General features: G+C 41.5%; 2 protein-coding genes across 2 annotated transcripts; both read right to left on the reverse strand.

Moving 5' to 3' along the window:
* Positions 1-386: 386 nt before the first annotated feature.
* setdb1b (SET domain bifurcated histone lysine methyltransferase 1b) lies at positions 387-11,343 on the reverse strand. The gene is made up of 25 exons (XM_053433099.1): positions 11,211-11,343; positions 9,628-9,831; positions 8,613-8,779; positions 8,483-8,526; positions 7,859-7,985; positions 7,566-7,736; positions 7,234-7,435; positions 6,909-6,982; positions 6,521-6,711; positions 6,233-6,362; positions 5,696-6,128; positions 5,081-5,194; positions 4,644-4,947; positions 4,258-4,519; positions 3,989-4,079; positions 3,779-3,895; positions 3,448-3,617; positions 3,104-3,340; positions 2,811-2,981; positions 2,575-2,708; positions 2,368-2,387; positions 2,143-2,261; positions 1,806-2,062; positions 1,629-1,717; positions 387-712 (listed from the first exon to the last, which is right to left on the reverse strand). The coding sequence occupies exons 1-25, from the start codon at positions 11,225-11,227 to the stop codon at positions 595-597; spliced, it is 3,963 nt and encodes a 1,320-aa protein (XP_053289074.1). The 5' UTR covers positions 11,228-11,343; the 3' UTR covers positions 387-594.
* Positions 11,344-12,466: 1,123 nt separating this feature from the next.
* LOC128449952 (cortexin domain-containing 1 protein) lies at positions 12,467-13,483 on the reverse strand. The gene has a single exon (XM_053433333.1). The coding sequence runs from the start codon at positions 12,651-12,653 to the stop codon at positions 12,468-12,470; it is 186 nt and encodes a 61-aa protein (XP_053289308.1). The 5' UTR covers positions 12,654-13,483; the 3' UTR covers position 12,467.
* Positions 13,484-13,657: the final 174 nt, after the last annotated feature.

A 13,657-nucleotide genomic window follows, 5' to 3' on the forward strand; every position in this document is an offset into this window, starting at 1 on the left:
TTCTATTGATTTCCTTTGCTATTCAGTTTGTCCTCTTGTTAATTTTTTATATCTTCAGTCTCAGTATGGTTTTATATAAAATGTTATTGTGTTGACAATTTGAAATCTGAATTCTGTGATTTTAAATAAAGTTTAAAAAAAATATTATTAAATGTAATGAACAGGTGGTTATATCTGATTTTAGAGAATTGCAAGTTATATACAGTAATTTATATAATCTAAACTTTGAGAGTAAAATTAAGGAAAAACCAAACAGTTACCACCTATGTCGCTAATTTTATTTTACTTATTGTCTCTCTCTCTCTGCAGGTTTCTCTGCAGGAGAGCTGCAGGATCCAGATCTGATACAACTCAAGACAAAACAGCAGAAGCTTTGGTTGACAGCATTTTATTCAGGGGTTAAACAAACATGTCATGGGTAAAATGAGAAATATCTGAATGCACATTTATATAAAATAAAGAACATACAGATGTATTAAAATTCAGAAATCAGCTTTAAAAAAACGAACAAACACAAATGTACAGCGTTGAAGAGGATCCTAAAAGTTTTCTACAGATGCAGCAGTGGGAGGGAAGTCCTTAATGGTTTTCAGATTAAAGCAACCTCCCTCGGCACTCAGTGGATCCACAGCAGCAGAGCAGAACTTTACCCTCCACACTGCCGACCTCGTAGTTGTAATCCCAGGTCAGTTCTGTCCCGGCCCGGATCCGCCTACACAGGGGAGCACACAGGCAAGTCAGAACAGGACACGAGCTTCAGGTATACAAACAGTGAGACAACAGAGTGCACTGATTAATGGATCATGATTTGCCTTCTTCTGGAGAGGTGGATATTTTTTACTTCTGCACAAACATGATACTGCATGGGGTACAAAAAGTGGTGTTAGAGGAAATCCAATGTCACTGTTAGTCAGTAAATCTGTACTGATGACGACAAACACTATTTTACTACGAAACAGTACAGAACTACTCCCACGAAAACACAATCTGGGCTCTCAACATGACCCAGTAGTGCCACCCTAAGGTCATGTTCACACGACAGCATTACACAGATAAGTAACTAAATAAAAATAGGAGGTCTCTCTTTTCAGTGGTGTGTCTGTGAAGTGGGGTTCCCAGTGCAGAGGGTATTTACAGAAGTCAAGGGGTTTAAGATATATACCATCCCTGGTATCAAGTCCCAACTCTTTACACTCAAATCCTGTCCAATCCAGTTTTAATATATGTGCATTTAGGAGGTGGAATAGAACCAAAGATACTAAAGAAATAAACAAAACCCGGCTCAACTTTTACTGCAATGTCATCCAAAACTGAACAAACCTGGCAGATAAAATGAATTCAGAAACTCCCAATTATAGCTGACAGTTGCTGTGATGGAAGATAAAATGATTGCTGCACACCAACTTTCCGGAGTTGTTAAATCCTTCCTGGCTGTGATAAAAATAGCTGTGCAGTGTTTTGGCATCTGCTGAAAATGCGAACCTATGGGTAATATCTACCCTGAAATAAAACACGCTCACATATGCAGCATGTAGCATTCTTTTTTTGTTTTTGTTTATGGTCTGAAACGCCAGCAAGGATTTGCATTGTTCTCCTGTTACAAATTAAAATGAATAATAAAAACTCACTTGCTGGCAAAGAACGCCACCCACGGGAATCGCAAATCATGTGTGTCCACAAACACGTTCTGGACAAAGAGGTTTGGACTACAGCTGTGCTGTAATACAGAGAAGAGACGGCCATGAGCTATATAAATACACAGGACAGGGATTTTATCAAATGGTTAAACCGGGATTGTTACTTACGTTGAGGTATCGCCCAAGGTTTCCCTCCAACTTGGCATCAATGATGTAGCACGACTCCTCACCATCGAAGAACAGGCGCGTGTTTCTGTGAGAGTTGTCCCCGCCTCCTCCAGTCGGTCCCTGCTGCCCTGTCTTTCCTGCCTGACCCCCTGAGCCTCCCCCGCCTCCAGGTGGACCTGTTTTCACCATCATACCGTGGCCAGTCTTCAGGGCGATGCCACGGGTGGATTTAACTGCCACCTGCTTCTTGACCACACCTGAGTCAGAAGAGCAGTGGCATGAGAAAACCGGACAACAGTCAAAACTGTTAATAAGCGTAAAGTATTCATCCCTTTACCTGGAGTTACTTTCTCTCTCTCTTTGTTGTCTTCAGATCCAGAGCTGATGGTCTGCACATCGTCGCTGTCTGACAGAGTCATCACATCCTGCTTCTTCCCCGCTTCTGCTTTCACTTGACTGCAACAAGCACAAATTCATCTCTAAGTGAATCATAGCTGATGTTATTGATTGGTGAATTATTGCAGAATTTTTATTATTGTAAAATAAGAAACATTTCCCAGACCTCTTGTTGTCTCCGGATTCCTTTATTGGAAAATGAAAAGTTATTGTTCATTATTCAATACAATCATTGACCAAAATCTCCACTTTTAAGTACTCTTCAAATATCTAAGAAGAGAGATCTGAACAGCAGTAGGACTATATTGTAATTTCTTTAAAAGCACTGTAACCACTGAGCTCAGTTCCATGAAATATTATTCTTTTTACTCACCTTCTTAGTAGCTTCCTGGCTCGTCAGCCACGAAGCTACTTTGCTTTTCCCCGTCTCCTCGGGCATGGACGGTGGCTGCTGTTCATCGGTTCCTTTGACTGACGCACTCAATTCATCTTTACTGTCTTGACTCCCTGGAGTGGGAAGGAGAGAGGCGAGTGTGAGAAGACAAACCTGATATTTCTTCAAAATAACATCCAAAACATTGACTTCTCCGCTCCGAGTAACCGCCTCACCATCCTTGTTGCCCTTGACCTGACCACGTGTTGTGTAACTCCTCCACACGGAGCTGGAGCTGAAGTAGTTGTCCTTTACAAACGTGTCGTCCGAACTGTCACTTTCATCTTCGCTCTTGGAGTCTTTCTCCTCTTCTTCATTGCTTTCTCCTGATGTGCTCGGGCTTTTGGCTGTGACGGAAACAAACTCCAGGTGAAAACTCTTGAGTAGAATAAAACATTTGCTGGTATCAAACCAACAGATAACATTGAGAATCAGCCTGGGTCGACTAAAGATCGCCTTGATCCCTCACCTGAGGATTTGGACTCTCCCTTCCCGGGCCCCACGGGGTTAGACGATGCTAAAGCAGATGGTTGGATTTTTATCCTGGAAACGTCCACACCGCTTCCCTCGCTGTCCGAACAATGAGCCTCGCTCTCATAGCCCTCCTTGAAGTTTTCCACACTCTCTATATGATCCAGATTGGCAAAATACTCATCACCCATTTCTAGGCCCTCTCTGTCGGCAAAGTCGTCTGTCAGGATTTTACCTGATAAAGTGGAAGAGAAGAGGGTAAGATGGGGAAAAAGTTACTTTGCAATCAAGTGACCTGTTGTGGCCCAATAAGGAACCATTTGTTTTAGTCAGTTTCCTCACCAGCATAGATGCAGACAAAAGAGCCCTTGGCCACATCGTCCAGACAGCGGATGCCCCAGCCTTTGTTCTGGGTCTTGAAGAGCTGGAGACGCACCTGCAGGCCGTGCTGAACAAGCCGGTTAGTGCACATCGAAGCACAACACTTGCACCGCTTATTACACTCGTAGATCCTAAAGAGAGAAGAAGAGATAACAGCTTCAGATACAAGACAACCTAATGAGCTGTTACCTTCAACAGTAATTATCTTGTTATGAGGTTATGAGAGAGAGAGAGTGTGTAGAGCAAACCCCTAATGAGAAGTGTGTTCAGTATGTGTGAATGAATGTCTGACCCTGTGGGAAGGCACTCCTCTAATCGTTTGTGTAAAAATCCGGCATTTGTGTTGATCTGCCCGCCTGGTGTACAACCTGTGGCCTGAAGGGTCAGCTGGTGGCAGGAGCATTTGGATCTGTATTCAAGAGACAAGGACATGACTTCAGAATATAAAACCACAGGAAGAAATCAGACAAATGATGAGGTGTGGATGAGCAGCTTTACTGACTTGTCTCGACAGCCGTCAGTGCAATCGCATCCAACCAGGAAGTCTGCACTGGCGTTGATAAATACTCCATCTTCAGGAATACGTTCTTTACCTTGAAAAGAGGAGAGAGAGATCGATAAGCCTCTCAGGGCTAATTTACACAACCGTTTTTGAAAAGAGAAAGAGGCCGTTGACATATGCATGGGGAGGTAATAACTTTATTATACCAAAGATGAAAAGAGAAAAAATGCATCCTGGAACAAGAACAAATTGATCTCCCTTTTACTTACTGTAGTCTACTTTAGGAGGCGGAGTGGAATCGATCTCATTGACGCAGGACAGTGGGATGTCCTCCCTTCCACCTGTGATGTCTGGAATGTAATAGAACGGCCTCTGTGGCTGGAAAGGACGGTCCACGAGTACGTAGGGGTCTAGACAGAACATCTCTAAGAAGATGAAGTCACAGTTTGTCTGGAAGAGGTAATGTTGGATCTCTCCCATGTTACGCAGGCAAAGCCCACACGGAGCCTTGTAGATCACATGGAAGGACATCTGAAGAAGCAAAAGACAAACACTGTCATTTAGTTTCCAGTTTCCAATGTATAAGTGTGTGGAAAATATGGGTACATATATCTGTACTCATATTTTCCACAGTTGTCTGGATGTTCATGTTTACCTTGCGGTTGACTTTGCGTCGTCCTGTCATTCGTCTGAAATCGTACAACAAAGGCATGAGGAGGGGGTTCTTTCCACTGTGCAGGTCAGGTTTCGTCGGCCGGACTCGATTCAGACAGGCAGGCTGACACGTGTGAGCCATGTAGAAGATGCGGTCGGTCGGGGCACGGTACGAGGGATGCTGTGGGATGCTGGCCACCGCATGAATCATATGAGGGTGGACGGGAGTGACAGACAGCACCTGTCTCTGAAACGCTTGTGAGAACGTGGCCGTAGGAGTACTTGGAGCAATCAATAGTCTTCCACTACGGATCAACAAAGGATGATAAGAGAAAGATCAAGAGTTTTTAAAACCATCTCAGCATAGATCACGTTCTATTGTTTTTTTTCGATATCATTAGCAGCAGTTCGTTGGGTCACACAAATAAGTTAACTCACGCAGGCAGGTTGCTGGGACTCTGGGAAAGTGACTGCATGACTTTGGAGGCATGTGTTCCTCCCACCCCAGGGACAAACGGGGAGGTGCTCTTCTTTGCCATCTGATGTTTATTGCTGAAAGACAGCGAGGAGAGAAACAGACACTCAGTCAATATCAGCGTCTCCACTTACTTCCTCTCCAACCACAGGTTTACAGCTGCACATAACAGTATAATTCCATCCAGAGGGCATTAAAGTAATGCGTAGCAAGAGATTTGATGTTTATGTCCATTGACACTCATCACTTTAATCAATATTTTACTTAAATTCATCAAATCACTAAAACGATTTCAAATAACTCTAAATAATTTGGAAAACCTTTATATGTCAATGATATTGGTGGGCAAAAGCATCAGTCAATGAAGGTTTATGTGGGTGTTAAATGAAAAAATAAATATTCTTTAAAACCAATGATGAAGCTTTAAGTGAGTAAAGTAATACTGATCTTACTCTGACAAGGCCACCTTTAGGCAATTTGGTTGCATACAAGACATTGTTCCATTAAAAGATGAATTCTTCCTCAGCTTCATCTTTTCCCACCCAAAGTATACATCTTTAAACAATGGCATCACTCACTCGACACGTGGAGACTGTGCAAGATGTGGGGACTGAAGGGTTGGTTGGATTGGTCGGATTTGTTGGATTGGTCGGATTTGTTGTATTTGTTGTATTTGTTGAATTGGTTGTATTTGTTGAATTTGTTGGATGGGTTGAATTTGTTGGATTTGTCGGATTTGTTGGGTTTGTTGGGTTAGTTGGATTTGCTGGGTTTGTTGGGTTTGTTGGGTTTGTTGGGTTTGTTGGGTTAGTTGGATTTGCTGGGTTTGTTGGGTTAGTTGGATTTGCTGGGTTTGTTGGGTTGGTTGGGTTTGTTGCAGTTGTGGACGCTGTTGAAGTTGTGGTGCCGGTGAAGGTGGACTCATTGTGGCAGGTGGAGCTTTGACAGGAGAGGCTCCAACAGGTCCGTCACTGGTGTATTGCACCACTGGGCCTTTGCTCCTCAACGCTCCTAGAAATAGAGGAAATGGAATTAAAAGATGGCCTCTTACAAAAGTGTATTTTTCATATTTTCGTCTTTTGCATAATTGTACAATAGTACAGCCAGTATGTTACCCATGTTGGGTCGTGTCCTCTGCTGGCCTGCCAGCTTCTTCTCCTGAGTGTTGGCTGAGGTCATCTTCAGGTTGAACATTGGCTCCAACCTGGTGGACCCTCTATAGATCCACTCACTTCTCTTATCATCCTGATCAAACAACATAAGAAGTGAATTCTCTATCAACGGCTGTAACCAGAAATCTAACATCATCCATTTAATTGGTTGAAAGCTTCATGTGGATGAATCCGGTCACAGGGCAACATGGTTAATTCATCTTATTTCTTCATATTCTAATGCAGACTTACCAAGAAGAGGATCTTGACCAAGCTGCCATCAACGTCCTCCACTTTGCTCTTCCACCAGGTTCCCTCCCACTCTGTCTTGATGATCTGGTTGACCTTTAACAGCACCATCGGTCTGCTGGGATAAGCAGTGATGTACTCCTCGATGAAGTCTCGACACGATGCATCCTCTATGTCTTCCCAAGTACGCTTCACTGTCAAAGCAAGAAGGATCTCGTTGTTCTATTCATCAATTTAGGTATTTCTTATATTATTATAGGTATTCTATTAATAATACAATATTAATAAAATCATTTAGAGTTAATGCAAACAACTTTTACAACTGCACATTTGTAGAATTTATTGGACTTCACAGGTTAAAAGAAAGTGGAGAAAAGCAGTGAGTACTCACATGGTCGACAGACAGGGTAGAGCTCAGTTAGCTTCACATATGAAGCATAGCCATCATCAAAGAATATCAAAAACCTAAAACATATATTAAAAAGATATCAATAAGAGTCGGATCGATCGGTTTGCTGGAATTCCATAGTTTGACCTCAAGTGAGCAGGTACAGGTCTGCTTTTAAGAGTAAACACAATTCTTTAATAACAAAATTTAAGGAATCAAAATGTTTATGCTGTGCTGTGAATTTATTGTTAAAATATCAGATGATTCCTATTATCAAATATCGATAGAGCCCCGGTCAACATCAGCCTAAAGACAATGCACCACTCACCTCATGCGGTTCTTATTGTTGGGCATCTCTGCTACGATTCCAGCATAGAGCCACACCAGGTTGCCGTCCTTGTACTTGGCGACTACACGAGCTCCGACATACAAACTCTCCAGTGTGGGGTTATATTCGAAAGCCACATGATTTCCAGACAGCAGACTCTTTCCTTTATCAAACTTCACTTTATACTTGAATATACTGTTTCCTGAATTTAGACAGATGAGAAGATTCAATGACAAAGCAGAACAGGAGAAGATGAGCAACTACATAGTTGATAATAATAGAAATAATCTAGTTGAATATTGACAGTGGAGGTTAATGATCTGGTCACACACCAACAGGGTTGATAGCGACGAGGGCGCCTCTGTGCCACGTCTTGGTGCGTTTCTTTCCCAGAATGGTCATCCCGACGAGAAGCTCATCCTCTGTCACGTTTGGGTTAGGCTGGGTTATGGACTGAGATGGGACCTGTGATACAAACACTGCTGGCACCGCACTCTGAATACCTGCAGGGTAGACACAGCACACACACACATAACTATTAAATACATGATACTTCCAACAGTTATGATGCATCTAATTATCCTACAGAGTGTGAGTGTGAGTGTGAGTGTGTGAGTGTTTTTACCTGATTGGGATGAAAGCTGTCCTGGAGGTCGCAGCAAAGAAACACCTGATGAAGGCTTGTTCACCAGTTGGACCAACTTCTGCACCTGCTGAGAGGTTCTCTGCAGAGCTGCAGACGCCTCTTTTAACTGGTTGAAATAAATAAAACACAAAATACATCATCATCTGCATACAGTGAGCAGTGTTTGACCTTTATGCATGTGTGAAGGAAACACCCTATCCATGGTTTCCCTTGTAAGCATTTCAGCAAGTCAAATAAAGACTGGAGCTCCTTTGGAACTACAGCTGCTGAAGTCGGTGATTGAATCAGACACTGTCTTCAGTCAACATGTGTTATATCTTACATACTACTATCTGAATTTATCTAAAGAGACATTGGAGAAATAAAGTGTCAATGTTCTACTTTGATATTCTCAATAAAAGTAGGGATATGAGAATTCATCCACAAGTTATTATTTCATTGTAATTCTGAACATAAGGATATTCACCAAATATATCAATTAATGTGTGATCCTTAAATGTATTTCTTAATTGTTTTACATTTGCTTTTATGTCGAAATGCCGAACATTTAGAAACAAAGTGTACAAGCAAATCTAAAATAATTAAGTTTTCTACTGATCTCACCACCGCATCTTTGCCAGGAGTCCCAGAATTCTTTGGGGGAACCACTGAAACATTGAGTAACACAAGAAAAATTAATACATAGAGGCACTGAATGATGTGTTCTCCTACAAAAAAATAATACAAGACTTACAACAGCCAACAGCAATGACATCGTCATCATCGTCATCATCTATTTCAATGACCTCAGAGGACAACACCCCTCCTCCACTACCCTCATCGTCTGAGCTGTTTTCTCGGTAAACAAGACCATTCTTTTGGTAGGTCGCCTTCACCAGCTTCTCACACTCCAATATTGACCTGAGGAAGAGTGGGGGAGGACAAACATCAGCCAGTAACATTTACTGTCAAGAAAGGACGCAGCAATCTGGTCCAGTGGATCTGCACTGGAACTTGGATCGACCCTATAGTTAGGCTTTTAGTGCCAAAAACCACTGGTCTCATGTTACCTTCCAAAAACAATGACTGCAGTCAGTTTCATGACGAGAGGTTGACTGTTTTTTAATTTGGGGAGATTGAAACTGCTCCTCTTTGTTTGTTTAAGACTCTGAGATGAAGTTTTCAGTTTCTGGATATGGAGAAAACAATTGGCTCTATATATATATTCCCATATACATACTGTTGCTTAGAAAATGACTATTATTACAAGAGTTGCCAAGTAATGATCAGTCAGTGGACTAATTCATTTATCAAGTCATTCTTGCAGCAATAAACATGTTTATCATCAATCGTGTAAATGTATTAAATGTTTAGCTTGTTGTGCTTCGTTTGAAGCCAACATACATGATGCTCATTGGACAAATGCAGATTTGCTCCTTCAATCAATGCTGCCTGATACATTTTTTAAGTTTTTTTGTTTGGGCTCATTCAATATCTGTATTTGTCCAATAATCTTCTCCTGAAGCACAATCAGAGTACCTGCAAGTTCAGTATGCGTTGACTTTAAAAATCACGCTGAATCTTTTCATAGCATTTCCAGGTGGGTTTTCATATAACAGACACCTTTAGCCTCATACTACTTTAACGAATGAAGTAAATTACATATATTTACAAAAAAATGACACACATGGTTAATTTTGCTAGAGACCAGGAACATTAAATTCCCCCATACATAAATATTTGAAATAAACAGGTAAATTCCTACTCACTTGCTGGTGTCTTTGAGAAGTACCTCCGTTATTGCCCCCTCTTTCTCTTTTTGCTCCACCCAATCCGTCAGCTCCGTCAGCTCAGCCTTCTTCTTCCGCACGATCTCGCTCTGCTCCACAGTCTCTTCAATCCACTTCTTCAGCTCATCCAGAGAAACGCCCAGTTCTTCCTCCAGACTGGGATCCCAACCCTCCACCTCCATCCTGGGAAGAATCCGACAGGAGCAGGACATGTAAACATCATTGTAAAGATATAGACACGAATCTTAAAAGGAACAGATATTGTTGTCATCAGATCTTATCATTTTTAGCCTTTTACCTATTGAAAAAAATCTTGAGTATCAGTCTGTATTTATCTGACCAATCACCCAATGATATAATTTGAAGAAATATGTGAGATTCTATTATTTCACCACCTTGAGGCTTTTAAAATCATCAGAATTTGTGAAACTGAGAAGATCCTTACAAGGTCGATCATAAAAGTGTCCTTTTAATGCACATTCAAAGAACTTGATCTGCCTGGATGCACGACACTGACACACAATTAATTGTAAAATTCCACAGCCCAATTCCAAACATTCACAAATGACAATTTTGGAAGAATACTTATTCCTTCAGGTGCAACTCTGTGGCTGGTTCAGACGGGTTTTATTCACTGTGCATTCTGTCTGATGGTCAAAATTCACAGTTAAGGTTTTACCCCCTTAAACCTTTTCTTGTAGAAAGGCAGGAACTTGACCCGGGCGCATAAAGAAAATATTAACAGAAAGAAATTAAACAAACTATTTTCTTCTGCACCATGCAATTAAATCACACCTCTCTGTCAAACGATTTTTAATATATTTTAAACTTTATAACCTTCATGAAGACTGAAAACACTGCAGTACTGTTTCAATGTAGTGTTTTTTTTATAAGGTTTTTATAAGGAGTACCTAATAAATTGTCAGCTCCAAGAAGATTAACCTGTGAATACCATGATAATGTTTGAAACCAGCTGTGGACCAGGCTGAACTTGTCCTGGGCTGCACATCTCTGCAAAACCCATAAAAACACACACTGACCTGTTGTCATTTCAACATCATCTGCAAACACACTAACTTTCACCATCAGCTCATCGCTGATCCTGGTTCATCACAACTGATGCACACGCTTCTCTGCAGTAGATGTAGTATTTCTATTGCTAAGATATAAAACCATGAGCCTAAACACAGCCTGTAGTGTAGCCGAGAGTGTGCAGATGAGATTAGCATGCTACTTAGCACAACAAAGGGCCACCTGGAAGCAAAAATCCCGCTAAATTACCTCGCTAACAACACGGCTAACAGGAGAACTACCACCCTAACCCCGCCACTGCTTCACTGACACTTCACCGAGACACATTAGTAAACAGCAGCTAACACAAACTAACACAAGTCAGAGCTTGATTAGCCTAGCATTAGCATGGATAATGTATCATCTCCAGACTACCTGGTGCATCTTTATCTGGAAAACAAACAACTGCAGGCAATTCTCTGGAGTTCCTCTCAAACACACATCACTCAACGCAGCCACGGCTTCATTTCGCGGCGGCGCTCGTCACTCACCTCTCGTCGCTTTCCATCTCTTCTGCTCGCAGATACAGCTAGTTAGCAAAGGCTACCTGCTAGCTACAAGCAGGCGCGTGCTATGGTTCACAGGGGTAATCGAGGTGGGCGGTGTCATGCGGCGCTATTAGGTTCTGTGGAGGACCTACAAGCTCCACCCGGCGGGGTTACCCAGGTTCTTAAAACTAACATCCAGTCGAGCGGTTCAGAGCATTTTCAGGAGCCGGAAAATTCTCATCACTTCACAAACACTGACAAGGAGAAGAAAACTGAAATCAGCTTTAACACACGTTTCAAACTAATATTGGAGATAATTCGGATTCAGCTCATATTAAACTAAAGATATATTAAAGTTGTTCACCTCTGCTTAATTGGGGTTTAATTCATATTAATTTTGGGAACATTAATTAAGCAACTGCTCCATTTAAACACAGTTTGTATAATCTGAGGAGGTTCTTAACTCAAGGACCTCATATAATGTGCTGTGAAACGTTTGCCTGTGTTTTTTTATGGAAGCTTCAAAAAGTGAGTTAAAGATGGAAAAGTAATTCATCAACAATTCAATCGTTCATTGACTCATAATAAGTGTCATTGTTCACGTTAATAAAATGAGGTTATAAATCCTAAACAAAAACACAATGGAGCAAATTTTCGGTTCTTTATTAACTTATATATATATATTTTTAATTAATTTAGAATTGAATAATGAATAATAATGACACTTATACTACTACTTATAATGATGATAATAACTTCACAGTTAGAGCCACTGCTTTCGAAGATGATTCATGGAGCACTGATAAACTAGCACTTTCTTCAAAACTTTGTATTTTGGTTTTAAAAAATCATTCAAACATTGCAGAGTAATTGGATATACATCTGAAACATGTTTCCTTGTGTGCAGTGATTAGGAGCTGATGTTTGAACACTTCAGTCTGGAGTGTGTTAACGTCAACCTCTATGAACCAAACTGTTCAGCGTCCTTGTCTCTGTAAAACTATGATAATTATCATGCTCATTTAATTATAAACTATACACAACTCACTTAAATTATTTTGGATACTGTTGTTTACTTACATAATTTGAAGATTCTGACGACAGCTTTTCTTTACAAATGTCAGTTGAGTAAGAGCTATTAAAAGCCTCAAGGCTGAATCAGTCACAAGAAGAAAGTCAAATATGTAGAAACTCATTTAAATCATCTCTGCTGTGTGAGTAGATGCACAGCTCCTATAAGAAGATGCTCCTTGGTCCTGGTCAGTCGTCCATCTGCTCCTCCTGATACGTAGAGACAGACACAGCGCTGTAAGGGTCCAGCACCATCTGACAACAGCGGACCATGGTCACCACCAAGAAGAAACAGAGGAGGAAGAAGAAGAAGAGGGCAAAGCCAAGGTCCACGTCCAAATCCAATTTGTTCACGGGGAAGATCGGTGGGTCCATGGTGACTAATCCACAAACGTCCTCTTCACAGTTGTTCTCTCATTTGTCTACTTTTCCAAAAACAAATTTACACACTATTTCTTAATTTGTATGAACTTCTCCTGTGGATCTGTTATGCTGCAGCAGTTTCTACAGTCCCAAACTAAAGTCAAATGTCCTGTCCTCGGTCTAGTTTTGAATTTCCTCTTCCAGCATCGACACCTTCTGTCCTCCCCCAGTAGAAGAGGTGGAGTGGTGGACACACAGAGCCCCATTTGGCACCTGTGTCCAGCATGAATAGTTAACAAGTTTGGTAACGATCAGGCTTTTCCTCCGATGAGAACACCAAGGCATCTCTGTGGCCACTTCAGGAGACGAGACCTCTACAGGAGGTGACACCTTAACAAGAGTCATTGGATCCCTGGGCAGTGCAAGGTTCACAGACACACGACAACGCAGAAAGATGTCGCACAAGTTTTTACAGCTTTGAATAATGCAAACGCTGCACACAGATCGAGATTCTCTGTCTATACTGAAATCAGTTCACCCTACACACACATACTCAGGCTGACATGCACAAGGGCTCATTATGTTTATGATCTGATAATCGTGGAGATTCTAGAGTGCCGAATGGTGAAGATGCAAAAGAGGAAAAGGAAAAGGTTCTAGAGGAGAAAGAGGATATGACGCCTTTGTGGCAATCCACTTGAGAGGGGTTGAAAACCGATCCTGACCAAAAAGATGCAGATTGCTTGTATTCTGATGCCACGACACAGACACACACAAGTTAAGAATGAAGAGACTCTATGCAAATAACATTGGATCTGGACCCAAAGCTGGAAGAGGAGTGAATGTGTTGTGTCAAATTAAGATTTTTACAGCACAAGACATCACTCAGGTCCAACCCAAACAGGGCAGAGTTGACATAGAAAACCTGACCTAAACCAGTCCGAGCATTAACTCCATCCATTTTCACCCCCAGGCTGTGAAAGACAGGAGGGAAGGAGGAAGGCTGAAACTGATCC

This window comes from Pleuronectes platessa, chromosome 10 (assembly GCF_947347685.1).
Source record: "Pleuronectes platessa chromosome 10, fPlePla1.1, whole genome shotgun sequence".
In the NCBI taxonomy this organism is placed as follows: Eukaryota; Metazoa; Chordata; class Actinopteri; order Pleuronectiformes; family Pleuronectidae; genus Pleuronectes; species Pleuronectes platessa.

Coding starts and splice junctions, on each gene's coding strand:
- setdb1b (XM_053433099.1), bottom strand. Junction 6,983..7,233: donor AACAATAAGAACCGCATGAG/GTGAGTGGTGCA, acceptor TATATGTTTTAG/GTTTTTGATATTCTTTGATG. Junction 2,982..3,103: donor GGGAGAGTCCAAATCCTCAG/GTGAGGGATCAA, acceptor TTTCCGTCACAG/CCAAAAGCCCGAGCACATCA.
- LOC128449952 (XM_053433333.1), bottom strand. CDS start 12,653: ATGGACCCACCGATCTTCCCCGTGAACAAATTGGATTTGGACGTGGAC.